At 39.2% G+C, this 25,762-nt stretch overlaps 1 protein-coding gene across 1 annotated transcript; it reads left to right on the top strand.

Moving 5' to 3' along the window:
• Positions 1 to 793: 793 nt before the first annotated feature.
• Positions 794 to 20,102, top strand: prkcha (protein kinase C, eta, a). Its single transcript, XM_088317688.1, has 14 exons — positions 794 to 1,418; positions 6,385 to 6,448; positions 7,231 to 7,384; positions 7,468 to 7,502; positions 7,579 to 7,652; positions 9,970 to 10,099; positions 10,189 to 10,325; positions 10,436 to 10,564; positions 10,671 to 10,844; positions 13,117 to 13,271; positions 14,867 to 15,005; positions 16,137 to 16,325; positions 18,654 to 18,800; positions 18,895 to 20,102. The coding sequence occupies exons 1-14, from the start codon at positions 1,065 to 1,067 to the stop codon at positions 19,042 to 19,044; spliced, it is 2,031 nt and encodes a 676-aa protein (XP_088173814.1). The 5' UTR covers positions 794 to 1,064; the 3' UTR covers positions 19,045 to 20,102.
• The last annotated feature ends 5,660 nt before the right edge of the window (positions 20,103 to 25,762 follow it).

The following is a 25,762-nucleotide window of genomic DNA, read 5'->3' as shown; positions in this document are numbered from 1 at the left end:
TCTTCTGACGTGTAGTTGAGTGGAGTCGGAGTTCAAGTCTACCGCCTACAGAGATAGTGGAATCAACAGGAGGAAGCGTTCCAAAAAATGCACGTGACAGGAAAGTTGAGAGGGAGTTTCCCATTCAGGGAATTCCAATTCAGTTGAAACCTTTGATTGAATCTCAAGAGCAAATTTTTAATTATGTTGTGACAATAGTACAAAACCAAAAGAACAACACAGCAAACTTTTAAAAACAGTTACATTCAAAAGCAGTTCTTGATCGAAAAATTGTAATGATTCTTGATGACACTTGTGTTGAGTATGACTTTCTGGTGTAGAATACTGAAGGAAGTGGAAGCGCTTTCATTAAATTCAGACTTAGCCCGGGGAATTTTGAGCAGTTATATCACAAGTAATATTGTCAACTCAAGAAATTGTCATTTTCTCCTTCATAAAGAAGAGCTAAAAATAATAAACACAGCAATATAATTAGTATTTATCATTAATGTATTTGTTTCGTTTTTTTTTTATAATTGTTTGCATGTAAAATTTATAAATGTTAGTTGGTGTTCTGCAATGTTCAATAGCCCATAGTTTCATTCCTCATCAAATATGTTTGTTAATGAATAAAATGGAACCCTACTCAAAAAATATATATATTTTGGTAATCCTGCCTTGAGTGTCCGCTAGATGGCAGTGTACGACTTTGGAACAGGTAAAGCAATGCACACGGATATTGTAGTTTTTTTCCAGTTCCACCTTTCACACCATAGAGCCACGTGATCAGAATAGCACGGCAGGTGTTTTTTTTTTTGTTTTTTTTTTTGGGGCAGAGCTATGCGGAACTTGTAAGTCTCGATCGGCGCGTGTTTTTTGTGTCTTCCTTTGTTGAGGAGTCAGCCCACTCGAGAGTCGAAGCAGTGGAAGGCGGATATCAAGTGTCCAAACAAGCAGAATTACAACAAGTGCACTCAGCATGGACACAGCGGCAGTGTCCTCTCGTTCGTCTCGAGCCCTCCTTTGAGACTTTCGGTTGACTTTGTTCTTTCCCTTGTGATTTACAACTGTCTTTAGCGGCAGGCATGAAGTTTTACGGCCACATCCAGCTCCGAATCGGGGAGGCGCTGGACCTGACACCGACTACTTTCTCCCGACGCCACTCCATGATTTTTTTGAAGAACGCTTCGACGAACATGGACCCGTACATTGTCCTAAAAGTGGACGACGTCAAGGTGGGTCAAACTCACACCAAGCAGAAAACCAACTCGCCAACCTACAACGAGGACTTCTCCTTCTCCGTGCGAGATGGAGAACACCTCGAGCTGGCCGTGTTCAACGACACCCCCATCGGATACGACGACTTTGTGGCGAATTGTATCGTCCGCTTTGTGGACCTCATGAAGATCGCCAACACGGGCGAATTATTCGAGGGATGGGTGAGTACATGGAGGGGGCCAGGGGTGTGCGCGTGCGTGCGTGTGTGTGTGTGTGCGTGTGCGTGTGCGTGTGTGTGTTGGGGGGTTCAAACTCATCCTCGTTTGGGTCAGCAGCCATTGCTGCATCGTCCCATTCATATGCACGAAATTCTTACTGACAAGATGAAGGGTAGAAGTAACACAAATGCATCTTTCTTTGGGCCATTACCCTTTGTCCTCTCGTCAAATTTACAAACATTTACAATAAAGTCAATGTATTCATGGTTCATAGGTATGAATTTGTATATTCTCAGATTTTTATCTTTTTACCAGATTATCTGTTGTGTGCTAAAAACATTAGCTATCAAGCCAAAGCAATAAAAGAATTGCTTTTGTGTAAGTGAGTTGAGGAGGTTCTTCTAGACCAGGGGTGTCAAACTCATTTTTATGGAATGGCCACGTCGTAGTTATGACTAAAGCTATATAAATGTATGATCACCTTACCTTATTACATACACACAACAAATTGATGGAACGCCAGTTTTGAAATCAGAAGCCACTAAGTGTTTGCTCAACATTTCTTCAATTTATTTTAAAAGGGGAGGATTGGTAACAAATAAATGGCAATATCTCATATCTCAATGTTGTGAAAAGTGCCGAAAATTTGGCCTTCGCGGGCCACATAAAATGAGGTTTTGGGCCAGATCTGGCCCCCGGGCCTTGCATTTGACACCTGTGTTCTAAACATAAGTGATTTGCTAAGTGATTTGCTGTCATCTCGTGGCATCCTGGTGCTAAGGAATAATTTTAATCGCTCACATGGAACATCATTAGTGTGAAGAGCAGTGAGGGCGGCGGAATAGTTAAAGTATGTTCTGTAATAAGCAAATATTTTTGGGGAGGAATTAGTTTGGTATGGAAGATTTTAAAGGTGCTTGAAGTGATCCTGCCATATTTTTTTTCTTTTAATACTGTAAATCCACAATGTTAGTAGTGTTCACTTGTCTTATTGTTACTTGGAAGGTGCCATATAGTGAAGGATTTTAGCTGTGCTAACTTTGTGGCAAAAATGTACATGTTTATTGTCGTACATACAGTGTCAGCGGAGAGGTGAGCTCTACAGGTTAGTGTAATGTCGTAACATCACTTTAAGATGATGTTAAACCGCTTTTTGACCATAGTTCATAGTACGCTAAAAGTTTGACCAACAAATCTCGACAATGTCTAGGGTGGACGTCAATTGCTTGGATTTTATGTTTGGGGTGATTTGTGCTTGGTATCATCAGTGTGATTATTGTGCATCTTTATTAAAGTTTTTTTTTGCTAGATTCTATTCATCCAGTGATTCAGAAACTTTTGCTTTTCAGGAACTTATTGGGAAGAAGTTTTTACTTTAACCCACGAATGATTACAACACCAGTTAACAATAACAACATGTGTACCATTTCGTGCGTTTTACTCAAGGGGGGAACATTATTAAAAAAAAAAAATAACATGCCTTAAAATTATTTAAAAAATCACTCATGCAGGGATATATGATTGATGTGATATTTCACTGTCAGAGATTTTATTGTTTGACGCAAAGCTAAATTACAGAGGAGTAATCGGTTTAGTATTGTTGAGTTGTTGTTTTTGGGGAGCGCCGGTCTCCATCTACACACGAGGTATTCACTTCTAAAACTAATACCGCATAATTTATTCAAAAATATTTTGTGGATCTCTGAAGGTCCAGGAACCCCTGTTTGAGAACCACTGCCTTCATTAACTTCAGCCCTCATCAAAATCATCAAATATTCAATAATATTCCAGATTTCAACCCTTTAATTGCCAGAATAATGATTTGAATCATCAATTTTTCAACCCACCCAAAAATAATTATTTTCCATATGATAGGAAATGGGGAGCTGGTATTTTGGTTGTTAATAGACTTTTACATGTCAAACAGAATTAATTGCATCTTTAATCACCACTAAAGCCCCCCCAACCTATTGTTTATTATATGGAAATCTTGTATGTTTTTGTAATAAAAAACTCAATAATTCAGGTAATACAATTGGAATTAAAAATCTAAAAGTATGCAACGTTTGGTAGTTTTGAGCAAGATTGTAATTCTAAGACTGAAGTTCAAGTGGTCAAAAAGAGAAAAAAAACATGGGTTTGTGTCCTGAGAGTAAAATAAAAGTAAAAGATAAGTGATTATAAAAGAAAAAAAGTCAGCCCACTGAAACAAAATACAGTTTTGCACATCGTTGACTCATACACAAGTAAAGAGAAGTTAACCACGCCTCACAGACATGTAATTATTCTTTTTTATATATACAAGCAAGCTTACCAAGTCATTTCCTTGTTAGTCATTAACTATGTTAGTTTTAGATTCTGTCCCTACATTAGCATCTACTTGCTTACATGATTTGTGTAATCAATTGATATTCGAGACAGCCGTATGCTTTCCTGTGTCGCAAGATGTTCCATTTCTGGTAAACTGATTGATACGTGACTGACCTCGCCCATCTTCATCATCAACTCAGAAGCCACAGACCCAAGTTGTGAATGTCACTTTCAAACACAACCAACCCTGCTGTGGGGGAAGGAGAGAGGTGTTAGTTCTCTCTGTGAGCAGTCAACACATTTAAAATCCTTCTTAAAAGAAAGCCGGTGAATAATCGCAACACTCACGATAGGAATGTCAATCAGCATTTATTGCAGTTTATCATTTCAATACCTTTGAATGCTTTCTGTTCGTGTACCGCATCCTCCTTGGCTGACACTGACAATGGTGCTCGTGACTCTGGTAAGAGCATCTGGCTTGAGATGGTGTCAACTACCCACTTTCGGTATCACAATGAAAACGGTTGGTATCCTATGCTGTTAAAAGCTGCTGGTACCATCTACCGATACTTAAGTCCCCCCCCCCAAAAAAATCTGACATTAAGATTTTCTCGCCAACAGTTGGCGCTACTGCAGCGGTTAGACACATGGGCAAAATCCCCATGTACACGAGAAAAAAAGATTTGTTCATAATTATTTGTCATTATATTAATAAAAGTACTGGTGGTAATGCTGTATCAAACATCCCTAAAGAAAACTGTATTAATCAATTTTTATACGACTTGAGAGAGAGGGTCCCTGGAAATTTCTTGTTCGCCTAAGTCCACCCCTGACTTTGATCCAGCTATGAACATTTGTGATGCAACGGTGGTCAAACACTTTATCGGGCACTCAATCAACTTCTGTTGAATGTTGTGCTTTCGGTTATTTATTTATTTATTTTATTATTTGGGAGGTAGTAGATTCTCTCTGAACTCCTGTTTGCATCAGTGTGCCGTGTAGAGCGAAGTTATGCAGCCTGAAGTTGTGCCAGTGCGTGTGATTCAACTTCACATAATTTCTGTCATGGTCGTCTTCAAACATGAAACCAGTTCAGACCAAATCGGCGGCACCTCCAATTTTTGTAGTCAAGAAGTGCGCTCAATTTCCCTTAAACTGCTTCATAACTAAGTTAACCATTATGCCCCCCCCACTCCTTATTCAGTATCTAGTTAAAGCACTGCACAAGTTCATAAATTACAAAACGTATTAGTTGATAAACTTTGAAATTTAAAAAGTTAATCCATTGCTCTTTCGGAAGAAACAGTAAGTGACATAATTTAAGAAAAATGTGTATTTGTAAAAAGGAATATTGCAAGGATTGCTCTCTAATTTCTTATCATCTTTGCTAGTCTCTTAAACTTTCTTTTTCGCTTGTAGTCTTTCAGGATGTCCCATTCATGTGTTCCGCTGCGCACAAAGCGCTTTTACTTTGTATTTAGGTCAGGAAAGCAAAATATGTGTTCATATTCTAGTTGTTATCACCTTATCGCCATGACATTTCGCCTGACTTTTTCCATTGCCACCCACTTGATGCTGCTTGCGGTAAATGCTGCTTGTTCGCCTGAAACGGCCCTCTGCTTCTTTAAAAAAAAAAAAAAGCCGCAAACTTCCTCCTTTTTGATACTTAATAATATGTTAAGCTTTTAGATGCCACTAACCCCTTATTCGCCATCTGTGTCTTTACAAAGCATAAAAACATCTCTAATGGTGTTGGGCTGATAGATATTTTAAATAAATGTCAAGTTAGTTAATACTGTACTGCAGATTTCAAGCGTGCTGGTCAACCCACATGTATGCCTCCATTTCATTTCGATAGAGATATTTCAAATGAAGTGGGGGAAAAAAAAGTTAACTGCACACAAATGTGTCAGCAGGAAGTGGGTGTATCGGTCCTTTATTTAAGCAAACATCGACACCACACCAGCCCCAACCGAGCGGAAAGACCATCACATTAACTGTTAGGTGTCGAAGTATTTTAATTTATTATTTTCAGTTTGTTGCCAATGTCCGAACGGAATTAAATTATAAACAGTCAAAATGTGATTTAAACGGGATACTTTTAAATGGTTTACAAATACATAAGTAAAAATGAGCCTCTAAGTGTGCCAGTCCTTAAAGTATGATAACAGCTCATCTTGTTTTCATGGAAATGGAAGCCAGAGTTGAGATTGTCTTTGTCCAAAGCTGGAAGCCTAAACTTCAATCAAACTTTTTCGTGTTTTCTTTCAATTGTCAAAATCTCGGTTTAACGCTAGTAGTTTTAAGTGTGCATCCTTTTGTGCCGCACGCTTCATGAGACATCCCTCACAGCTGAGCAACAGGCCTCCACAACCAGCGCAACCTGCCTGACCTGCTTTGTTGTTTCTGTCAAGGTGTTCAAATTCCTGTCATTATCTACTTACAGGAAGTAGTATGCATTTATCCACACTCATAGGGACTTAACTGTGTATTTATCACCCGTTTCTATCCCATTGCATTTTATATTCTTAATATCATCAGAAACATTCAAACGTGCCCTATTATACAGTACATCACACTTTGATTTGAATGATCTTGCATCTTGCATTTCATTTCTTGTTGGCATTGTGATACAAATTGTCTGCATCTCTGTCTGCAGAAGGACTTGGAGCCCGAAGGCAGCATTTACGTCCTTATTAAGCTGAATGGATCCTTCGTAGATGGTGAGGTCACTGCAATGCATTCTGTTATCTCCACTTGGGAAGTAATGGTTTGCCTGTGACAATATTGATTAGAATCCGCACATTAACGCAATTTGCTACAGTATGTGCATGTAGGTACACATTTTTTAAGAGGAAACCAAAACTAATCCAGACTGCACGTGGGAAATCAATTTAGATTCAGCAGCTACTCAGCGCTCATAAGATCAGTGTTTGCAACCTTTATTCAGCCGAGGCGTGAATTTTACTTAGTTTATTAGATAAATGTCACGGCGCACTACCAAACATAAATCGAACACACCTGCTAAAATAACGATGATCTTCTCTCATTGTGCTCATTGACTTGATCGTTTTGTTTTTTTTTCATCTCGGCCTGTTGAACTGAACACAAAACTATTCTGTTGTGTGAATGGACTCAGATTGATGTACAAGTTATTGTACGTCCTGCCATCTAGTGGAAAGCCCGTCACTACATGTTGCTAGCGTAAGTAGAAGAACAAAAATACGTTTGCGGTAAATGCGTGGGCAAAATTGGATAATTTACTTCGGCACGAGCTCTCCCCAGGCACAGCTTGGGAATCTTTACCTTGCAATGCTCCTGTTTAATAATAGACAAGACAAGAGGCATTTATGCAAATTTGACAATGGTTGTTGAAGCGTGAGTTTGGTTAGTATTAAAAGGGCATCATTTGGAACTACGATGCACATGAAATTTGGCTCATGTGGTGATGTGAACTTCTATCCTCGTTTTTAAATTTTTTGTGCGCTTTGTTTTTTATTTACAGACGAAGCCATCGTGACGGAGGTAAACCACAAGGAGTTTACCAGGAAGCGCCAGGGGGCCGTGAGACGGAAAGTCCACCAGGTCAACGGACACAAGTTTATGTCTACTTACCTTCGCCAGCCCACTTTCTGTTTTCATTGCAAGGAGTTCATCTGGTGAGCAAGTCGGTCAAGCACAAGTCAACGCCATCTGCATAAACTTTAACCTTAATTTGGTTCTGTCTCGATTTTTGTTACAGGGGTGTTTTTGGAAAGCAGGGCTACCAGTGTCAAGGTGACCTCATCTTCTCCTCGTCCCTAGAGTTGAGCTTTGCTTCTGATTCTGACTTTTTCCCCCCCTCCTGCTCTAGTGTGTACATGTGTGGTTCACAAGCGCTGCCACGAACATGTTGTCACTGCATGTCCACGCATGAAGAGGTCACAGGTACCATCACTCCCTTCTGAATTTTTTTTTTTTGCAATTGATTCTAAGGCCCAACTGATATGGCTCTTTAGATGCCAATTTATGGCAAAAATAAGATTACTGATTATTGGCTGATTAATTAAAAGATATATATTACCATATTTTTACGGCCATAAGACGCGCTGCATCAAAGGGCGCAACACCAGTTGAGGGTGATATTTCCATATTTAATGCATATACTAGGCATGCCGCACTACAAGGCGCGAGCTCGCGCTAGCTCGGCTCGCGCTAGCATCAGCCAGCTCACCAGGACTCAATCCCTTAAAGGATCCCCGCCAGAGATATCACCGCAAGTCAATGACAGATGTCCTGAAACTATAAGGAATCACTGCCAATAACACTGACTCCAATCAATCAGAGGTGTCATGGCAATATGTCTACTAGACAACGTCAGGGGAGGGACTTCACTGGTCACCACACTCCTTAGAGTCACGGTTTCAAATCAAAACCAAAAAAACTCAGCATACAAGCAAAGAATGAAACAAATAAATAAGATTAACACAAAACATGTATCTCTCATGCCATCTATATACCCAAAAGAAATAAAAAATAACACAAAAAGATTATAGCAATGGCTTCTTGGGAGCCACTCACATGGCTGTTTAGAGAGATGTGCATGTTGTGCTTTGGGCTTTTTGCAGTCTGTTGTCTAAACCTGGGACGTTTCTTGCTTGCAATAACATAAATGATAAGACAGACTACAACATTGTGGACAGCTGCCCTTTTGTCCAGCTTTCTATTACACCATCACCCAAACACCATAGTCACATAATGTATTAAGATAAGATAAGATGTCCTTTATTAGTCCCACAATGGGGAAATTTGAGGTGTTACAGCAGCAAAGATATAGATCACACAGAGTCGGCGGCGTAATGTAGCCGTTAATGTATAACATTAGCAGCAGACATTCCTAAAAAGCATGCAAATATACACAGTATAAACGTATCTAAGTGTAAGGAAACACTCCTAATGTTTGTCCATTATACGGAGGGGGAAACGCTGTAATGATAAAAACTACTGAATGATTGAAAATACTGCAATCATAAAAATATTGCAATGATAAAAGTACTGTAATGGTAAGAGCACTGAAATGATAGAAAAATACTGCAATGATGAAAGTACTGCAATGGTAAAAGTACTGCAATGGTAAAAGTACTAGTCACAGTCAATTCGAGGTATAGACGACTCAGACTTTGACCAGCAGGATGTGCTAACATGCACTCCGAACAGTCCGATGAGTAAAAGGGTTGACGGTCGCGAGTGATGCTCAGTCCATATAATGGGCGCGTCGCTTTACAAGGCGCCTCGTTTGTTTTGGGGAGGATTTGGGACTTTAAAGTGCGCCCTATGGTCCAGAAAATACAGTACATAAAATACATCCCCACCCCCCAATGCATTTTAATGAGTGTCAATTATAGGTGGATTTTCGAGTTGAGTTCCTGTGGGAAATTTGTAAATAAAAAAGTTCAAAAAAAGAACTTCCCTTTTCAGTTCCCAGAATGCAATGCTTTGTGCAATGCATTTAATTAATCAAGTTAATCCTTGTCAAATGTTTGTTTGTGTTACCAGTTGTGGAATGTCTGTCATATGAATACATCTTTGTTAGATTTACGTTGCACTGTTTTTACTTAAGTAAAAAAAAGGTTTTGTGACTTTAGGTTGTGTGTAAAATAGTGACAAAAAACATCCTTGTGCAATTTGCATTGCCCAAGTAAGCATTGCTTGTAAAAAGTAAGATTAACTTTGTGTTGAAAAACAAGTCCGTAGAATGACCTTAGCAACACATTTCATTAAATATATTTTGGAATCACTTTGTTATCGTATAGATTTTTGCAATGAATAATACCATTCAGTGCTACTTGTGTACAACTGCTCTAAATGCTTAGAGTACACAAGATAATTGGCAAACTCCCTCGGCCATTTGTTTGATTTATTTTTAGCGATGTTATAAAGGCCATAAACAGCCGATTTAATGGGCCTGCCAATTATTAGGTCAGGCTCTACTTGATTCTCTTAGTTCTGGAAAGTTCATGAACAGCAATGTCGATGCCACACGCTCTGACACACCTGTCAATTTGTTAAAGGTAGCCTAAGAGATGGAACTTAATCTAATTCTACTCCACTTATCCACTGTCTTATATTTTTAGCTTTAAAATGTACGTCATCACCTCCTGTGTACGCTTTAAAGTTTAAAATGTAAAAATTGACTATGTTAAGTGCAGAATGGTGGAAGGCAGCAACTATTTTTTTAACATCTCCCCATGTGTCCCTTTTGCAGTCCGTCAGCCCCGGCTTCAGTATCAACATCCCTCACCAGTTCAACATCCACAACTACAAGGCGCCCACTTTCTGTAACCACTGTGGATCGCTGCTGTGGGGATTTGTCCGGCAGGGCCTACAATGCAAAAGTACGATGCCCGAAACCTGGATTTAGGCAATAGGCTCTGTGCTACTAAAAGTATACATATTCATTTTGTTTTGTGATTTCTCATTCCAGTCTGTAAACTAAATGTTCACATCCGATGCGAAGGCAACGTTGCACAGAACTGTGGAGTCAACACTGTGGAACTATCCAAAACGCTGGCAGAGATGGGTATTCATGCTGCCGATCTCTCAGAAAGAAACAACCCAAGAGTATGAGAATTATTATTTTTTTTTTAAAGCTGATCAAGTAAACACAAATTCTGCTTTTACGTGGTTGTTATTTGACAAATTAATTTTTCTGCTCCCCTTTGCCTTTACAGGTCAGTTCAAGTAAAACCAAGGTGCCCTCTGAAAGGAGGAAGAGTGTTAAAAGTCAGCCGGAGATCCCTCGTTATGGAATCTCGGACTTCACATTTCTTCAAGTCCTCGGCAAGGGTAGCTTCGGCAAGGTGGGAAAGACTTGAGCGAATGTTGTGTACAGTAATGACTCCATGGCCTATCAGGTTAAAAAAAGAAGTACAACAAGAAAAACAAATGCGTTTGTTCTATCTGCAGGTGATGCTTGCTCGACTCAACAACAGAGATCGGGTTTTCGCGGTCAAGGTGCTGAAAAAAGACATCATTTTGCAAGACGATGATGTGGAGTGTACCATGATTGAAAAGAGGGTGCTGTCACTAGCCAGCATTCATCCGTACCTCACGCAGCTTTACTGCTGCTTCCAGACACAGGTCAGTGGAGACGCAAGACACACATACTGTACGTGCCTACTTCCGCTGATGTCTGATGGTTGAATGTGAATAGTTCCAGTCTGAATTACCCAATAATTATGGAAGACTCATTTTTGTAGTTGCTTGTTTAATAGTAGCGGTGTAATGCACTCGTTTGTATGTTTGTTGTATGTGCGTGTGTTGCAGTTTTTTGTTTGTCTAGTTGTTTTTGTATGTTTAGTTCAAGTTGATTACAGCGTTGCACATAAAAATGGCTGTTCATTGATTTCTTCTACATAATGTTATACTCAATCACTACAACATTGCATATGTGTTGTAGTATTTCTGAATATTTTAAAAGATTAGTTTATAATGTCATATTGTATTGTTGCTCAATTGTACGTATTTTATTGCCTTTTACAATTATTATTATTTTAAAATACACAATGTCTGCTGTACTCTGTAGTAAAGTATAAGTATAGTGTATAAGAAATGTGCAGTGACCATTTGTCTAAAATGAAGCACTGCTTGATTATCACTGATGTGTTCAAATTTTTGTAATGTTGTAACATTACTGCAGTTGTTTCGATCCCCACATTCCAGTATTGCGTTACATTAATTGCTCAGCAGGTGGCAGCAGTTTTCAACCTGCCCAAATGCGTGTAAAGAGAATTTATGCCTGGTTCTTTTCCCTATGTGGCAATCTTAATCTTCTTTCAGTGTTTGAGCCCCTACTGTCCTATTTCACCCAGATTAAAAATAGAGCAGCATTAAGGCAGGTAACACTGACACCTCCCCCTTGAACTCATTCACAGTTGCACAGCGTCTTTAAAGTGGCTTTTGTTCCACCAAGTCATGTATTGTATTGTTTTAAACCAAGACTGGAAAGTACACCGTGTGTGTGTGTGTTCAAGTGCACTTTAAACAAGCATTACAGGAAATTGCGGTAGGAAGTAACACAGGCCTCCTCCATTTAAAAAAAATAAAATGATTTTGAGTAGAGAGAGATGGTTGTCGCTCGCTATTCAGGTCGCTCATCAAGATCAAGACGACCACTTCTGATGCAGCAACAATACGCCTGATAATGATACATTGTGTATGAAGTGTGTTTAAATAGTGCAAAGACTGACAAAACACAAACAATAAAAACAATTCATCTTGGTTTTGGTGTTGGTGTAAAATGGTGCCGTTGGCACTATGACTTGATTGGGTGGCAAATTTTTGTGGAGTTTCTGGATTGGTTCAAATGACTTATTTTTGATTAATTGCTTAGGTGGACACCTCCAAATAGGCCAGATAGTAACTTCGAATCATCAGTCTGATCGCAAACATTACTCTCCTAGTACCAGATTATTGGGCAACACTAAAATACAGCCGTAAAGAAGGCCCATATGTTCATTTAAAAAGAGAGAGTGGTTTTATTCCTAAAAAGTACATTTAATATTATTGTCTTGTTAACATTATGCAGTTTAAACATTAACACTACAGAAAATAAAACTTTACTGTAATCTAGTATGCACTGCACGAAAGTAAAAGTAAAATGCCTAAGTGAAAGTAAATAAAATAAAATAAGGCAGTGATTCTTCTACTTACCACTAGAGAGAGCCCACGTCCCACAATGGTATCCAGATCACACTTTGAGGATCACTGGGTCATCGAATTAAAATTACAATATAATAAACTGTACTTCATCAAAACATTACTTTACATGAATACTTCAAAAAAATGCTAAATATTTTGTTGTCAACGGGTAAATTTGAAGTTGTGATTATAATGTGTTTTTTGTGACTTGTATTGTAGCTGTTAATAATATTCTACAGCAAACAACATATGCTGTGTCGTCAACAATGCAGTACTAAACATGCTCTTGTGTTAGTCCTAAGCATTATTAAACGTAGAAATGCCGTCCACTTGAAAAATTTCAACAGTGCACTCAGTTTGCTGCCTGTCTGACCAGTTGATGAAGCGTTACGGGCAGGAGCGTAAATCACATCCTCCGGCCGACTTTTCTTCCCCTTACATTTATTTTTACATTACGTAGCTACCACAGCCTGTAATGAGAGAGAAAAAGATTTATGGATTTGATCAATATTTTTTCAACCCACTAACTTCAAACCACATTTAGTTCAACAGCAATCCATTACAACCCTGGGAAGTATATGAGCTGACCGCCGTGTCCTTGAAGTGAGCTTGGCCTCGTGACTGATGACATGAGCTTTTCTCCGGGGCTCCTGTGTACATCTCTAAGCCTTTGTGCACAAATAAATGCCTTTTCCCCCCACATCATACACAGGACCGTCTGTTCTTCGTGATGGAGTTTGTAAATGGTGGGGATCTGATGTTCCATATTCAGAAGTCCAGAAGATTTGATGAGCCCCGGGCGTGTTTCTACACGGCCGAGATCACCTCGGCTCTCATGTTCCTGCATGAAAAAGGCATCATCTACCGGTATGGATCACACAGACATGCACACACAAATCAATAAAAATTCCATGTGCATCTAAAAAACTTTGTAATGATTAATTGTAAAAAAACACACAGACGCAGGGAGTAAATAATTATGAGTTTACCCACCCTCAACTGCTTCTCAAACCGCACAATATTATTATTATTATTATTCCTTTGTTTTCCATGCTCACTGTACAGTACGTTTAATCCTAACACTAGCTGGGGGCTTCATGCCACTACAAAGTGATAACGAGCATCATGTGCTATAACTGTGAAAAACTTGAGTTATATTTAGCAGGCTAGTGTGTAAGCCATCAGTGCATGTGATAGATAGTATGGCTGTTGTCTGCAGAGGGCACACAAAGGAGGCATGCGACAACAGAAATAGCAAACATCAGGCTAGGATTAGAAAATCAGGACACTATTCGTCTATGATGTTGCGTAATATGAAGTTGGAGTTCTCATGACCGCGGTAGCTTTATGTATTGTTGCACTTGAAGTCGCTTGGATGAGAGGAATCCTGTTTGTGGTTTTTCCTGCAAATACTGAACTCAGTGCAAGCGGTTTAAAAGGTTCCAACTCTTTGTAAAAAAAAAAACAAAAAAAACTTTTTTTTTTTCTGTGTCATGTTCTTAGTCACACTCCTTTGGAAATTTTATTCTTTACGAGAGCTTCATCTTTGACATCACACGATGAAAAACATGGATCTATCTCACCAAGTCAGTTCTGGTAACTGGCTCTCTTTTTGTACATTTTACATAACTCTTTTGAATAATTAATTAGGTTCGTTTGTGGTCGTTTTGGCCGAGAGACTGGATGTCCCAGTTGTTGAAGTCCGTGCAATTAGCATATGATGTTGTTTCCTGGCAAGTGTTTATTATTGCACTTCAATGGTTCTTAATTTTCATTTAAGTGGGCTCAAGATGTACTGCATCATACAGAGAACAGTTCTAAATATTTTAACAGAACCTACATAATTTTTTGTAACATCGCTTTGTATGATGAAGTCCAATTTTTACACAACTTTTTTGAAAAAAAATGATTTCACTCTGGAACAATATTAAATGAATACCTACTTTTCTCACCGTGTAAATCAAAAAGGCATTAGTTTTCCCATGACCCTTTTTGACAGATTATTATTTTATTTTTTTTACTGAGTTTACAAAAAATGATTAGGATGTGCAGACAGCAGAGATTGATTTTTCAACAGTTTCTGGAGAAATCTGTGTTAGGAAGTTACGTGCAGCTAAAAAATCCGGATATCAAGCTTTTCTTTAATCTACAGCGCAGTGTATTAAGATTTATTTGCCCATTGTCTACTGGGAAACAAGTCTCCAGAATGTTACTTTCTCTTTTTAGCTGTCTGTTTGCCGGTCACTTGAATGATAAGTGCTACTCTCACATGATAGTCTGACAATTGGTCCTCAAACAATCTACCCCACCTCCCCCCTTCCACCCCCGCTACAGATTTTGATCACTGGCGGGCTTCCAACCACTCACTCTCACACATTGATCTGTCTGGAGCAGAAAGATGATGGTGTCACAAAGCTAATACTCTGATTTTCAATTTTCCATTTGTTTATGTTGCCTTTCAGGGATCTGAAGCTGGATAACGTTCTACTTGACAAGGACGGCCACTGCAAACTGGCAGACTTTGGGATGTGCAAAGAAGGCATATTTGAAGGCATTGGAGCGAGAACTTTCTGCGGCACCCCTGATTACATTGCTCCAGAGGTCAGTTCAGCCTTATCGAACTTCTTAAAAGACTGAGAGAGGCATATATGGCTGATGGCTTCTTGTAAACACATATATGAGTTCATACGGTCACACGCAAGGCCCTCCCCCTTTCCAGCACAGACAGACTCCCTCGTGACTAAGCCAGCAAAGCTTTGCTTGGGGTCAAATTTTAAACAGCGCTAGGGTTCAGATCTCCTTAGTGGAACTGTCCTTCTCCTTGAAAGGGATTGTATTATTTTAAACATCACCTTAAATGTAGAAAAATGCTTATTAGAAGAGCTGTCATGAAAAATGGTGAAAAATTGTCAGGTGTCGTGAAAGGATGTTTTCAAGGTCAGGAATTTTCTTGACATGTTGCTGTGCTCAGGATAAGAGAGTTTGGTTGATCGTTTTATCATTACTGGAAGACCTTCAAGACAAAGAAACATCCAAAATATTTTGAGGGCATTGTGATTGAGCTGCTAGGATTGTGACCTTGCGATCCTATTCCTGCAATTGTTTCCCACAAAGCATCATCATCTAGATTTACTCTTCTACTAGATCCACAGACAAGAAATTGTCCATATTAAATAATTGTTAATTTTGCTCATGGTCAATCACCTACATTTAGTCAAATGCCCATGTGTTGAGTTTCACGATACACATAAACATTTTTCAGCATAAACCAATACAAGCATGGGGATGCCGGTCACCATTGTCGGCATTTTAAAGCAAAAAAAAAAAAAACTGCCATGTTTAGACTAGTGAAGGCACACAGAACATATTCTTGAAAAGAAGTTTTGGGGGGTTGACTTCCCCATTAAGTAGACAGTTCCAAGCCCTGCTAAATCTGACCCAATGCTAACTAGAATTTTAAAAAAATATTTTTTTTCAGTACAGGTACAATGAAATTGAACAAAAGAGAGAAACTATTTAGTGTGCATTTTTTTTCCCATTGTTCCAAGTGATCAAAACTAATATTGTAAATAATTGACATTAAATGTAATTTCTAAGTAAATGAGTTGAATCTTTGCCACTTCTGGCAATTTGCACAAAAAAGCAATGGTAGTTTGTAGCTCGCAATTCTTGTAAGGCTACCTTGACCGTGATCATTAATGTCGTCTGTTGACGTGGCATTATTTTTCCCAGATCCTCAAGGAAATGGTGTATGGGGCCTCTGTTGATTGGTGGGCGCTCGGGGTGCTACTGTACGAGATGCTGCAGGGCCACGCGCCCTTTGAGGCCGAAAATGAAGACGACCTGTTTGAGGCCATCCTCAATGAAGAGATTGCTTATGCCCCTTGGCTCAGTGTCCAGTCCGTTGATATCCTCAAAGCTGTGAGTCTTTATTTTCTGTTTATATTCTTTAAAAGGCATATTGACAGAAAATCTGAATGCGAGTCACTTTCTGTCCATGGCAGGCATTTAATCACCTCTGATTGCATCTGCTGGACTGGAGATTTTCCGCGCAGAACTAATGATAGAGAAAATCAATTTTTCACTTGGTTTGTGTCCTGCATTGCACGGGGAAATGCATTAAGATGTGATCATTAACAAAATGATCAATTTGACACATTCCTCAGTTGCTCCGCAGAGCACCAATTGAAATGTGCTTTGTTCTGCTTTGTTTGTTATTATGTGTCACGCTTCAGACTGACTGCAGAGTAGCGGGCAGGCTTACAAGAAGCTCTCCGAGCCTGCTGTTTGCACCAACTCTTACATAACTATATTAAGGCATGGTCCACTGCCCGCTCTCAGCTAACTGGCTATAAATACTACAATGTGGCTACGCCCTCCTTTCATTGGCTGTGCTGCCTCCTTTACCCGTGTTGTTACTCCAACATGCTTGACGAAGCTCCTCACTAAGCTCATTTGTGTGTCACATGTTACATAAAAAGTCATTTAAGTGTGAGTGGATTTTGAACGCGCTGCTCTACTTACAATGACAGTTGATCTGCGACAAGATTCTCCTTGTTCCCATGAGAAGGTTTTTACATGTCTCGTTCTATTGGATCTACAAGGAGTAACAGCCAATATTTAAAGAAATGTGGAATAAAACTCACTTAATTCAAATAACTGAAAGTTATTCCATCAAGATGCTTTGTTATGTTGTATCATCACCACAACGTCTTCATGGCTTCCAAAATCAAAATATGATTTAATTTAGGCCGGACTCATATTTGGAATGAAAAATGATTTAGATGTTTATGCCGGTGACGTAAAACTGGTCTTGAGTGTTTGGCTGCAGGCGTCACTATAATACACCTCTGACAACTAGCCACGGGGAACTCAGAGTATCCAAAGGTTTTTCATCTTATCTGTGGTTTCAAACTGAACTGACACTCAAAAAGCCACACCGATGGGGGCTTTTGAAACACATTTTTGTGACAACTCGTGGTGCTTTTGTAATAAGGATTTTGAATTGTTTCTCTGCTCTTTTTTTTAAACATACATTCTGTATGTTAGGGGTATAACCCAAAAACAATTATGTGAATGAGAAAATCTGTTTTGATGTGATCAATCAAATACATTTAAATCATTCCAGCTTCGAATTATATTGCACCCCATGTATCAAATCATCTTTTTAATTAAAAAGATGAATTATTTAGTTGCCTTTTTACTTGCCCAAAATCCTCAAAAGGTCAGCTTCCCAAGCAATAAAAATTCTCCAATTTCTGTTGTCAACCAGGAAAGCAAACTCAATATCTTTGTGTTGAATCAAAAATAAAACATCTGCATTTATTTTGGAAAACAACGGATGACATTTTCGTCTATTTTCTGCCGTGTTCAAACCAGTAACAAAATCATAATTAATTTGTTAGTTCATTTTCTGCACTGTCAGTTTGAAAGTGTTCTATTTTCTAATAAGATTATGGCAATTTTAGCACGTTTTTTTTATGCACTTAATTGTTGAATCAATCAACAGATTAATCGATTATTAAAATCCTAAATTGCAGCCCTATTGTAGATGCATGAGAGTGCATAGGAGCGCTTCATTGAAAGGCTCTGAAACCGACTGATTAGGGAAGTGTAATTCATCTTTCTAGCAACTTGGTGTTTATCTCGTGGCTGTCAGTGCGGCGTCAAAGGCTCATTAGTTTTGTTGGCTTAGTCTGAATGTCATTGCCAGCCTTAAGATGTGTGCACCTTATCTCGAGCCAAGCCAGAGCGGCAGAGCCTTCTTCAAAATAGATTTGCTTGTCAGCTTTCTTGCTGAAGGCTAGTCAAAACAAAGTGGTCTTTCATTTCTGGCCACACCCCTGTGCAGCTGTCTAACCTGGACTTGTGATTTACGCTTTGATTGTTTCTTTGTGCACAACACCAGGAAGCAGGAACGGTTGCACTACTGTTGAACTTGAAACAAGCTAAAGTTTTCTCTGCTGGTGCAATGTGGGTTGCGCCAAGAAAGAAAATCTGGGTGTGTTTTTGTGAGTGGTGAGGTGAGGCTTTACTTACTGAATGTCATCTTGGATGGGCTCCAGTTTGGGCATTACTAAAATTGTGATATGGTTCGCTGAAATAGATGCATTCTTGTGAGAGAGAGATACTCTCTTGTTGATTCTTGGAGAGATTACAATTTTCACTTTACAATTATAAAATAGTACTAGAATCTTTTTGTGCGATGCCACATTTTTTTTAAGTTTGCCTTCATTTCTGTATCCACAGTTCCTGACTAAAGACCCACTCCGGCGTCTGGGTTGTGTGGCATCAGAGGGCGGAGAAATCGCCGTGACCAGCCATGACTTTTTCAAAACTATCAACTGGGAGTTGCTCAATCGTAGAGCCGTAGATCCACCTTTCAAGCCAAAGATAGTACGCCACATAACATACTCTCCTCCATAAATACCAGACGCAATGTGGCGTTTGTGATCATGTCACCTTGATATGTACCTGCTCTCTTTCTCAGAAAACACCAGAAGACGTCAACAACTTTGACCCGGACTTTACGAGGGAAGAGCCCACCCTCACGCCGATCGATGACTGCCCCATGTCCTCCATCAATCAGGATGAGTTTGAAGACTTTTCCTACACTTCACTCGACATGCTGGAAAACTAAGAGCTGTCGCGCCGTTCTGCTAATCAGCCGGCGTTCTCAGCCTTTGTACGAGACAGTTCTCGGCCGTACAGTGTGACTCTGTTACATTCCCCAGAGACATGAAAGTGTAAAATGGAGTGGGGTCAGTCAGACACGGACACGCTCTCAAATGACTAAAATATGGCGTCATGGACTTGTACATATATTTTTTTCTTTTTGTCGAAGTGTATGCAAAGTTTTTCTACTGTTGGATGAGCTCACAATATGGTTGACTTGGTACTTAATGTAGTGCTTCAGCAAATTGGGCATAGTCCTTTTTTTACTGGACTTCTAGCAATTGCCAGAATGACAAACTGTCTGAGTGTGTGCAAAAATGTATTTTCTGTGGGGAGAAAAAAAAATCTCACCGAGCCACTTCGACTAGGTCAATAAAAGTAAAGTATTGTGTTAAAGTTTGAAGCTTAAAGCCAGCACTCTACTCAATAAAACATGAAGATATTATCTTGTAAAAGGTAGACTGAGACAGTGTATGCGTTCTATGTTTTATTGTCTACTACACTCATCTCACCTCCCCCAAACTCTAACGGTCATGTTGAGGATGATGCAAGATTTCATTTGTAGTAAAAGCTCTTGTGAGTCATTCTAACTGCAATCTCTGAACTCTTTAAAATTTCAACATACCGTTGATTGTTCACATAGCATGCATGCTAATGACGTTTGTTTGTTCATCTCTTGTTGCTTTACCGTTGCAGTTATCCATTTGCTGCTCATATCTGTCACTTCCTTTGTTTCCTTCCTCCAAAAACCAAACTAATGGCATTTGGCAGTCAGTCAGTATCTGGGAGTCCACTAATGGTATGGATGTAAATTTGGTGCAAATGGAACTTGTACAAAGGTTTTTACTTGGAACAAGGAAATGTAAGAAATTTGTATACGTAGCAATAACAACTTGAAGGTGTAAGAAATCATTTTATATCTGTACCAAAAAGGAAGTATTTGTATAGAAAAAAATAATTTTGTAGCTGTAGAAATAACTTGTTCGTGTGAAAAATAAAATTCTCCTTGGTAGGAAAAACGAATTGTAGTTGTGGAAATTAATTTTGTAGTTCAAGAAAAATGTAATTTGTACTGATTTGTACCTGTATGTATGTCAACTTGTAGTTGAAGTCGCCATGACGAGTCACGAGTGTTTTCGCTGTTGAACACGACTTTTTCACCTTTCAATCGTTACCTGTCTTGTACAATTATAAGCCAGGGCCGTTTGAATTTTGACCAAAAGATCTCGTTTGAGGCCCATAAGGAGGTGCTAAAACTGAATCTCTTTAGTTTGTTTGTGTGAACGTGCATACAGCAAGAAGAAGGATGACCATTGGCCTCACTCTAAGGGTTCGAATGCAGGTGAGTGTTGACGACCAAGCCGCTACGGTGGTGCCTTCTTTACTTTTACCTTTGCTGTTGGTTACTCTAACCATGTGCATTTTATAAACATTGGATTACAGTACAAATTGTCGAGGTCTAGCGACTGACTTTCGACATCTCGGACAAGATGTGAATTATTGTCGGGTGTGACAAGCTCCCTTGTTGGGAGAGGAAACGTACACAAAAGCGGAGGCTGCTGAGCTAACGACTAATTGCCAGGCTAGAAGCCGCCAGTCAAACCTCCGTTTCCATACGTCTGCTTAACCAATGCCAGATCCATAACCCAAAATGAAAAACAATCTTTATTCACATTCACAACAGTAATAGGAACAGCAGGAACTGACAGTGGATGAAATGCACAGGGAGTAAGAGTAATGTATTTTTCAATGTGTAGTATAAATTCCATTGATTGTTAAAATGGATGCTTGGAATGTCAATATTCACTATTGAATCACTTTTTTTCCTAATGCTTCCATCATGATGTTTCCCAGCATTTTCCCCTGCAGGCTAGAAACACATGACAAGGAAAGCAGATCCTTCACGTTACATCGCTGAAGTTTGTTGACACCCAAAGATGAGCTGGCACTCCTGCGAGCGGGTCTCTGAAGGATGACCATCAAGCTGACAGTGCACATCATGCAGTCGTAAGCTTTTAAGATACCTCATCAACTCAAGACATATAATTAATTTGTTTTGTTTTTTTGTTTGTTTTTCAAAATATTTAAAATCACATACATCACTTTTCAAATTATTATGCAAATTATATTTTCTCGGACTACTATACATAGTTCATACAAAGGGCACTCAGCAAAAAATGTCATCAACTATTTGAGTATAGTTGTAAAGATTTTAAACAAACATCCCTGATACAAGAGTAATTGTGTCTAAAATAAAATATATTTTTTGTTCAAATGCTCTGTTCCTTATTATCATGCGCAGAAGGCATTAGGGGGTTGTATTTGCTGTGCAATCAAAACTATTTCAATCCAAAACACCTTGACAGGTCAGGTTCATGTGTACATAGATTTGTAAGTCTTATATCCATAGAACTAGTGTGTTTTTGCAATTCCCTGCTTGAATTATTTGCAGGATAATAGAATAGCCTCCCTAAGCTGCAGTTTGGAAGTCAACTGCCTCCAAGCCGCGGATCTTTGCTGGAGGATGCTCCAAAGGTTGGGAACTGTTTTGAGGTCAAGTGACACACCATGACTTTCTCCCGTTTCATACCGATAACAGCCAAAAATGAAGAAGTCTCTTTTACTTTTAGAGTTTATTTTAGCGATGTTATTGTTTTTTTGTTTTGTTTTGTTTTGTTTTGTTTTAAAGCTTTGAATGGACTGGCACCACAATATAACAGTGATCACAATCAAATTTACACTCCAGCGTGCGCACTGACAAATTTCTAAAAGTACAAGTCGTTTTTCCCTACCAAGGAGAATTTTATTTTTCACATATAAAAATGACCATTTCTACAGCAAATGAATATTTCTTTTGGTACGGATACAAAATTAACCTTCAAGTTGTTTTTGCGACAAACGCAAATTTCTTACATTTCCTTGTTACAAGTACAAATTTCCTTTGTACAAGTACAAGTTACTTTTGCACCACTTTTGCATTTACCTCCATAGAATCGGCCCTTTTTCAAACCTGTAGATCAGAACCCCTATAAGTGCAGTCCGGGCCAAACGCAACAATCATCTGGTGAGCTCAGTGGGAACGGGTGAAGAATAAACAGGAAACCACACAATGTCATTACTGTCGCTTTTGATCAAAATAGGACATGAGGGGGGATGAATGATGCTTTATTGTGGCGCCCGAGAGCATAGGCTTCTTCACAAGCTAAACAAAACCAATCTTTTAAACAAGAAAAAAAGAGTCTTTCTTGTTCAAGGGCAGACTCTTAAACAATGCTGCTTGTCCCATGATGAAACTGGTCCCGATATGGTGTGCACCTCCCTTAAGAGCACAACTGTACTTCCTGTTAGATTGAAGGAGGAAGCCTGCATTTGTTTATCTTCGGCCCCCTACTATGTGGCAATTGTATGACTTAACTGCTTGTTGTGAGGGGAGTGAACTTGCTCACAAGCGAGCACATCCCGCATCACCTACAATATAAAAAACAAATACCCATCAACACACGATGAGGTTTGTCTCAGAATCGACGGTCTTTTTTTGACACTTATTGACCTAAACTCACGACGGTCATCAATATCCATTCGTTTTAAATACTGTACCTTTAAAGCTACATTTCTGTTCATATTGCCCACACCATTTGTTTTCTGAGGAGGCTTTTAAAATCAATGTTATCTCGGGTACTGTATTGATCAAAAGGCATCGACAGCATACTGATTTTCAGGCCAAGGGGTTGTGTCCAAGATTAAATGGCCTGACGGTTTGTTCAGCCATTAATGCGGCCCCGTTTGGCAGCTTTCCTCAGGTAATGTAGAAATGGGAGCGGAGATTTAAGAGCCTTGTCTCAAATTTCATTACTGAGACTAAAGGCTGCCAGCATGTCTGTGTGTTTTGCTTGATTGAATTAGGACGGTCCCATGTGCATTGCCCCCAAAAGCAGACGCTGGAAAAAACTTTGCAAACATAATTTTGCCGTTTGCTGCACTACTTACATCAATAGTAAACGGCAGGGGGGGGAATTATTCAGCTTTTTCCAACAATATTGAATAGAAACTGTACGACAGCTGCAGCTCTTTCGATCCATTAGTAATTAGAAATCTGCACCCAGATAAAATATAATATAATAAAATACACTTCTTAACCTTCACAGTTAAACGCGCTTCTGGTTGAGTTGAAGAACCAAAGGCTAAAGCCAACGTGTGCGGGATCTTTACTTTCTAAACCTGAATTTGCCACAACTGAGTATGTTATGGACATAACGTGCATGTTACTGATGGCGTTTTGAACGCACACAGATACAGTGAGGCCAATTGTGACATCCATTCATGTCCAATACCTCATGTTGCAGCATGATGATGCACGCCCCCGTTTTGTACAGATCTGCACACAGAAATGGAACCCTTAAAGCATGTTTGGGAATCTCAGCATGTACAACAGCGCGTTTGAGTTTCTGCTCATATCCAGCAACTTCGCACAGCCGTTAAAGATGGGTAGAGCAACATTCCACTGGCCACATTCAAAAACACGATCAACTCTATGTGAAGGAATTTTTTTGTGAGGCGTGAGGCAAATGGTGGTCACACCAGATTGGCTGGTTTTCTGGACTCTGAACTCTAATTTTCTTGTTGTTAAAAGTAAATTCCAAATATTTCTGGGGGCCAATGTATTGCATTTGGGTTCTGATGATGATGGCAGTCACATTAGTTTATCTCACTTTATAGTCATAGAAGCTAAAGCTTCAATATGTTTTGCCGCATTGAAATTACGTTAATACAGAAAGCACATTGCTTCTTTTTATGCAATAGCAGGACCTGCTCAGAAACCCCCACATACAGTATTTAAGTCATTTGACACCTTTGGTCACCATCACATGACCCCATGACACCCTTTCTGACATTGCAGCGTTTTCGGGTCATGCTCGCCAGCAACCAATCATCCAGATGTTGTCCTTCTGGACTTGGCCAAGTAGCACGGCATTCACAAGTGAACAAAACTACGATAAATGATCGGTGGTGTGTTTGTGAGCCTGCTGCAAATGTTTGAGAATAGTTTGGTGTGGGTGAAATACAGCTTCAAACTAGACTTGAGACTGTAAAGCTCAGGACAGGGAAAAGAGACCCTATCCAGCCTGCTTTACTTGTTTCCCTCCTCCAAATGATCAAGACCGTTACAGGCTTCTGCAAAGCTTGCTGGTGAGCTTATTTGAGAAACTAATTATCAATCCTGTCTGAGAAACTCTACAATCTCACACGCATAATTATTTGGAAGACGGTGTAGAGAAAATGTCTTTTCAGTTAGAAAATTGCAAATGAATAAAATGACTTTTTTCACATGACTTATGAATCTGAAAGGGTGAAATAATCAAGACAGAAAATCACTTTTCTTTTTAAAACCAAAGAAAGAGCTTATTTGTAGTGTACTTAACTCATTTTAAAAAAATAGAGTTAGTCCTAACAACCGTCAAACAAGTTCAATGGTCAGGAAACCTTTAATGGGTAAACTATTTGTGTTGAGATCGTTCACAATTATTTTCATTTAGCAGCCAATGAGTATTTTTTTTTCAGAGTGCTGTGTTCAAACATGTAAAAGTAACCGTTGGACACTTAATACTATACGTGTAGCTCGGCAATGAGAATCTGCTGCAGTATTTTCCCACCGTCAGAAAGGGATGCAAGGTTAAAGGGGAGGCAGGGGCGGCTGTCTTCCTTTTCCTGGTCCACAACAAAGCATTTAATAGCAATATGTGGAAAAAACATCCTAGAAAAACACATGGTGGGTTTAACGCATGGCTCACCAAACTTTTAGAAACTGTAAACTACTTCTTGGACAGTGAATAACGCAAAGCGATACCAGTTTTAAACGCACTTTTGAAATACCAAATTGGCTAAAAATAATTCAGGGATGAATCATCTGATTTAACCTTGATTCTATGAATGACCTTTGAATTATTCAGTGGTGGCTTGAAATATGAGCAAAATACATTTTTTTTTCCCAGATATGAGCATTTGTTTGGCCAATTTCTGTCTTTGGAATGCACAAAGTTTAGATGGAAGCACTCTTTGGCGGTGGTGAACTTAACTAAACAACTCACGTCACAACAAGCAGCAGCTTGGCATTTAGGGAACAATTAAAAATCAACATCGGCTTCAAGCTGTTTATTGCCACTCCAAGCTGAAGTTGCCAGTCAAACTATTCAAAATAAAGAGAATTATATATTGCGTTCTTTGTGGAGATTGATCCCTTTTTTTAAATACATTTTGGAGTTTGGCAGTGGTGGCTGCTGCTCAATTTCTTCCAGCCTACTTCATAAATGTGCCTTTTTCATTTATATGTAAATTTTACCCTCCGTTCCTTTTCAAGAAAATGATCCGGTCGACAGAATTCTTATTATCTGCCATGGAGTGCAGCGTCGTTTATGCTTATTTGGGCATGATACTTTCCAGAGAATGCATTTACACACAATAATCAGTACATTAGACAAAAAAAGTAGGCTGATGCAGAAGCTGATAGAAGCCTACCCGGCCACACATCATGCACAACAGCAGGGGTGTCCAAACCTTTTCCATTGGAAACTGCATATTAACATAAAAAACAACTGTATGGCTCCATAATAACACATGCGGTAGAAATAAAAATATGTCATCATCCCTGCAGTCCAGCGGTCAGAGGCTCAATCTTAGAAGCCGTA

This window comes from Idiotropiscis lumnitzeri, chromosome 1 (genome assembly GCF_059441095.1).
Source record: "Idiotropiscis lumnitzeri isolate Australia: NSW breed Sydney's pygmy pipehorse chromosome 1, RoL_Ilum_1.0, whole genome shotgun sequence".
NCBI classification, from domain to species: Eukaryota; Metazoa; Chordata; class Actinopteri; order Syngnathiformes; family Syngnathidae; genus Idiotropiscis; species Idiotropiscis lumnitzeri.
The sequence above is the reverse complement of the archived record's forward strand: the minus strand, read 5'-3'. Positions and strand labels throughout refer to the sequence as shown.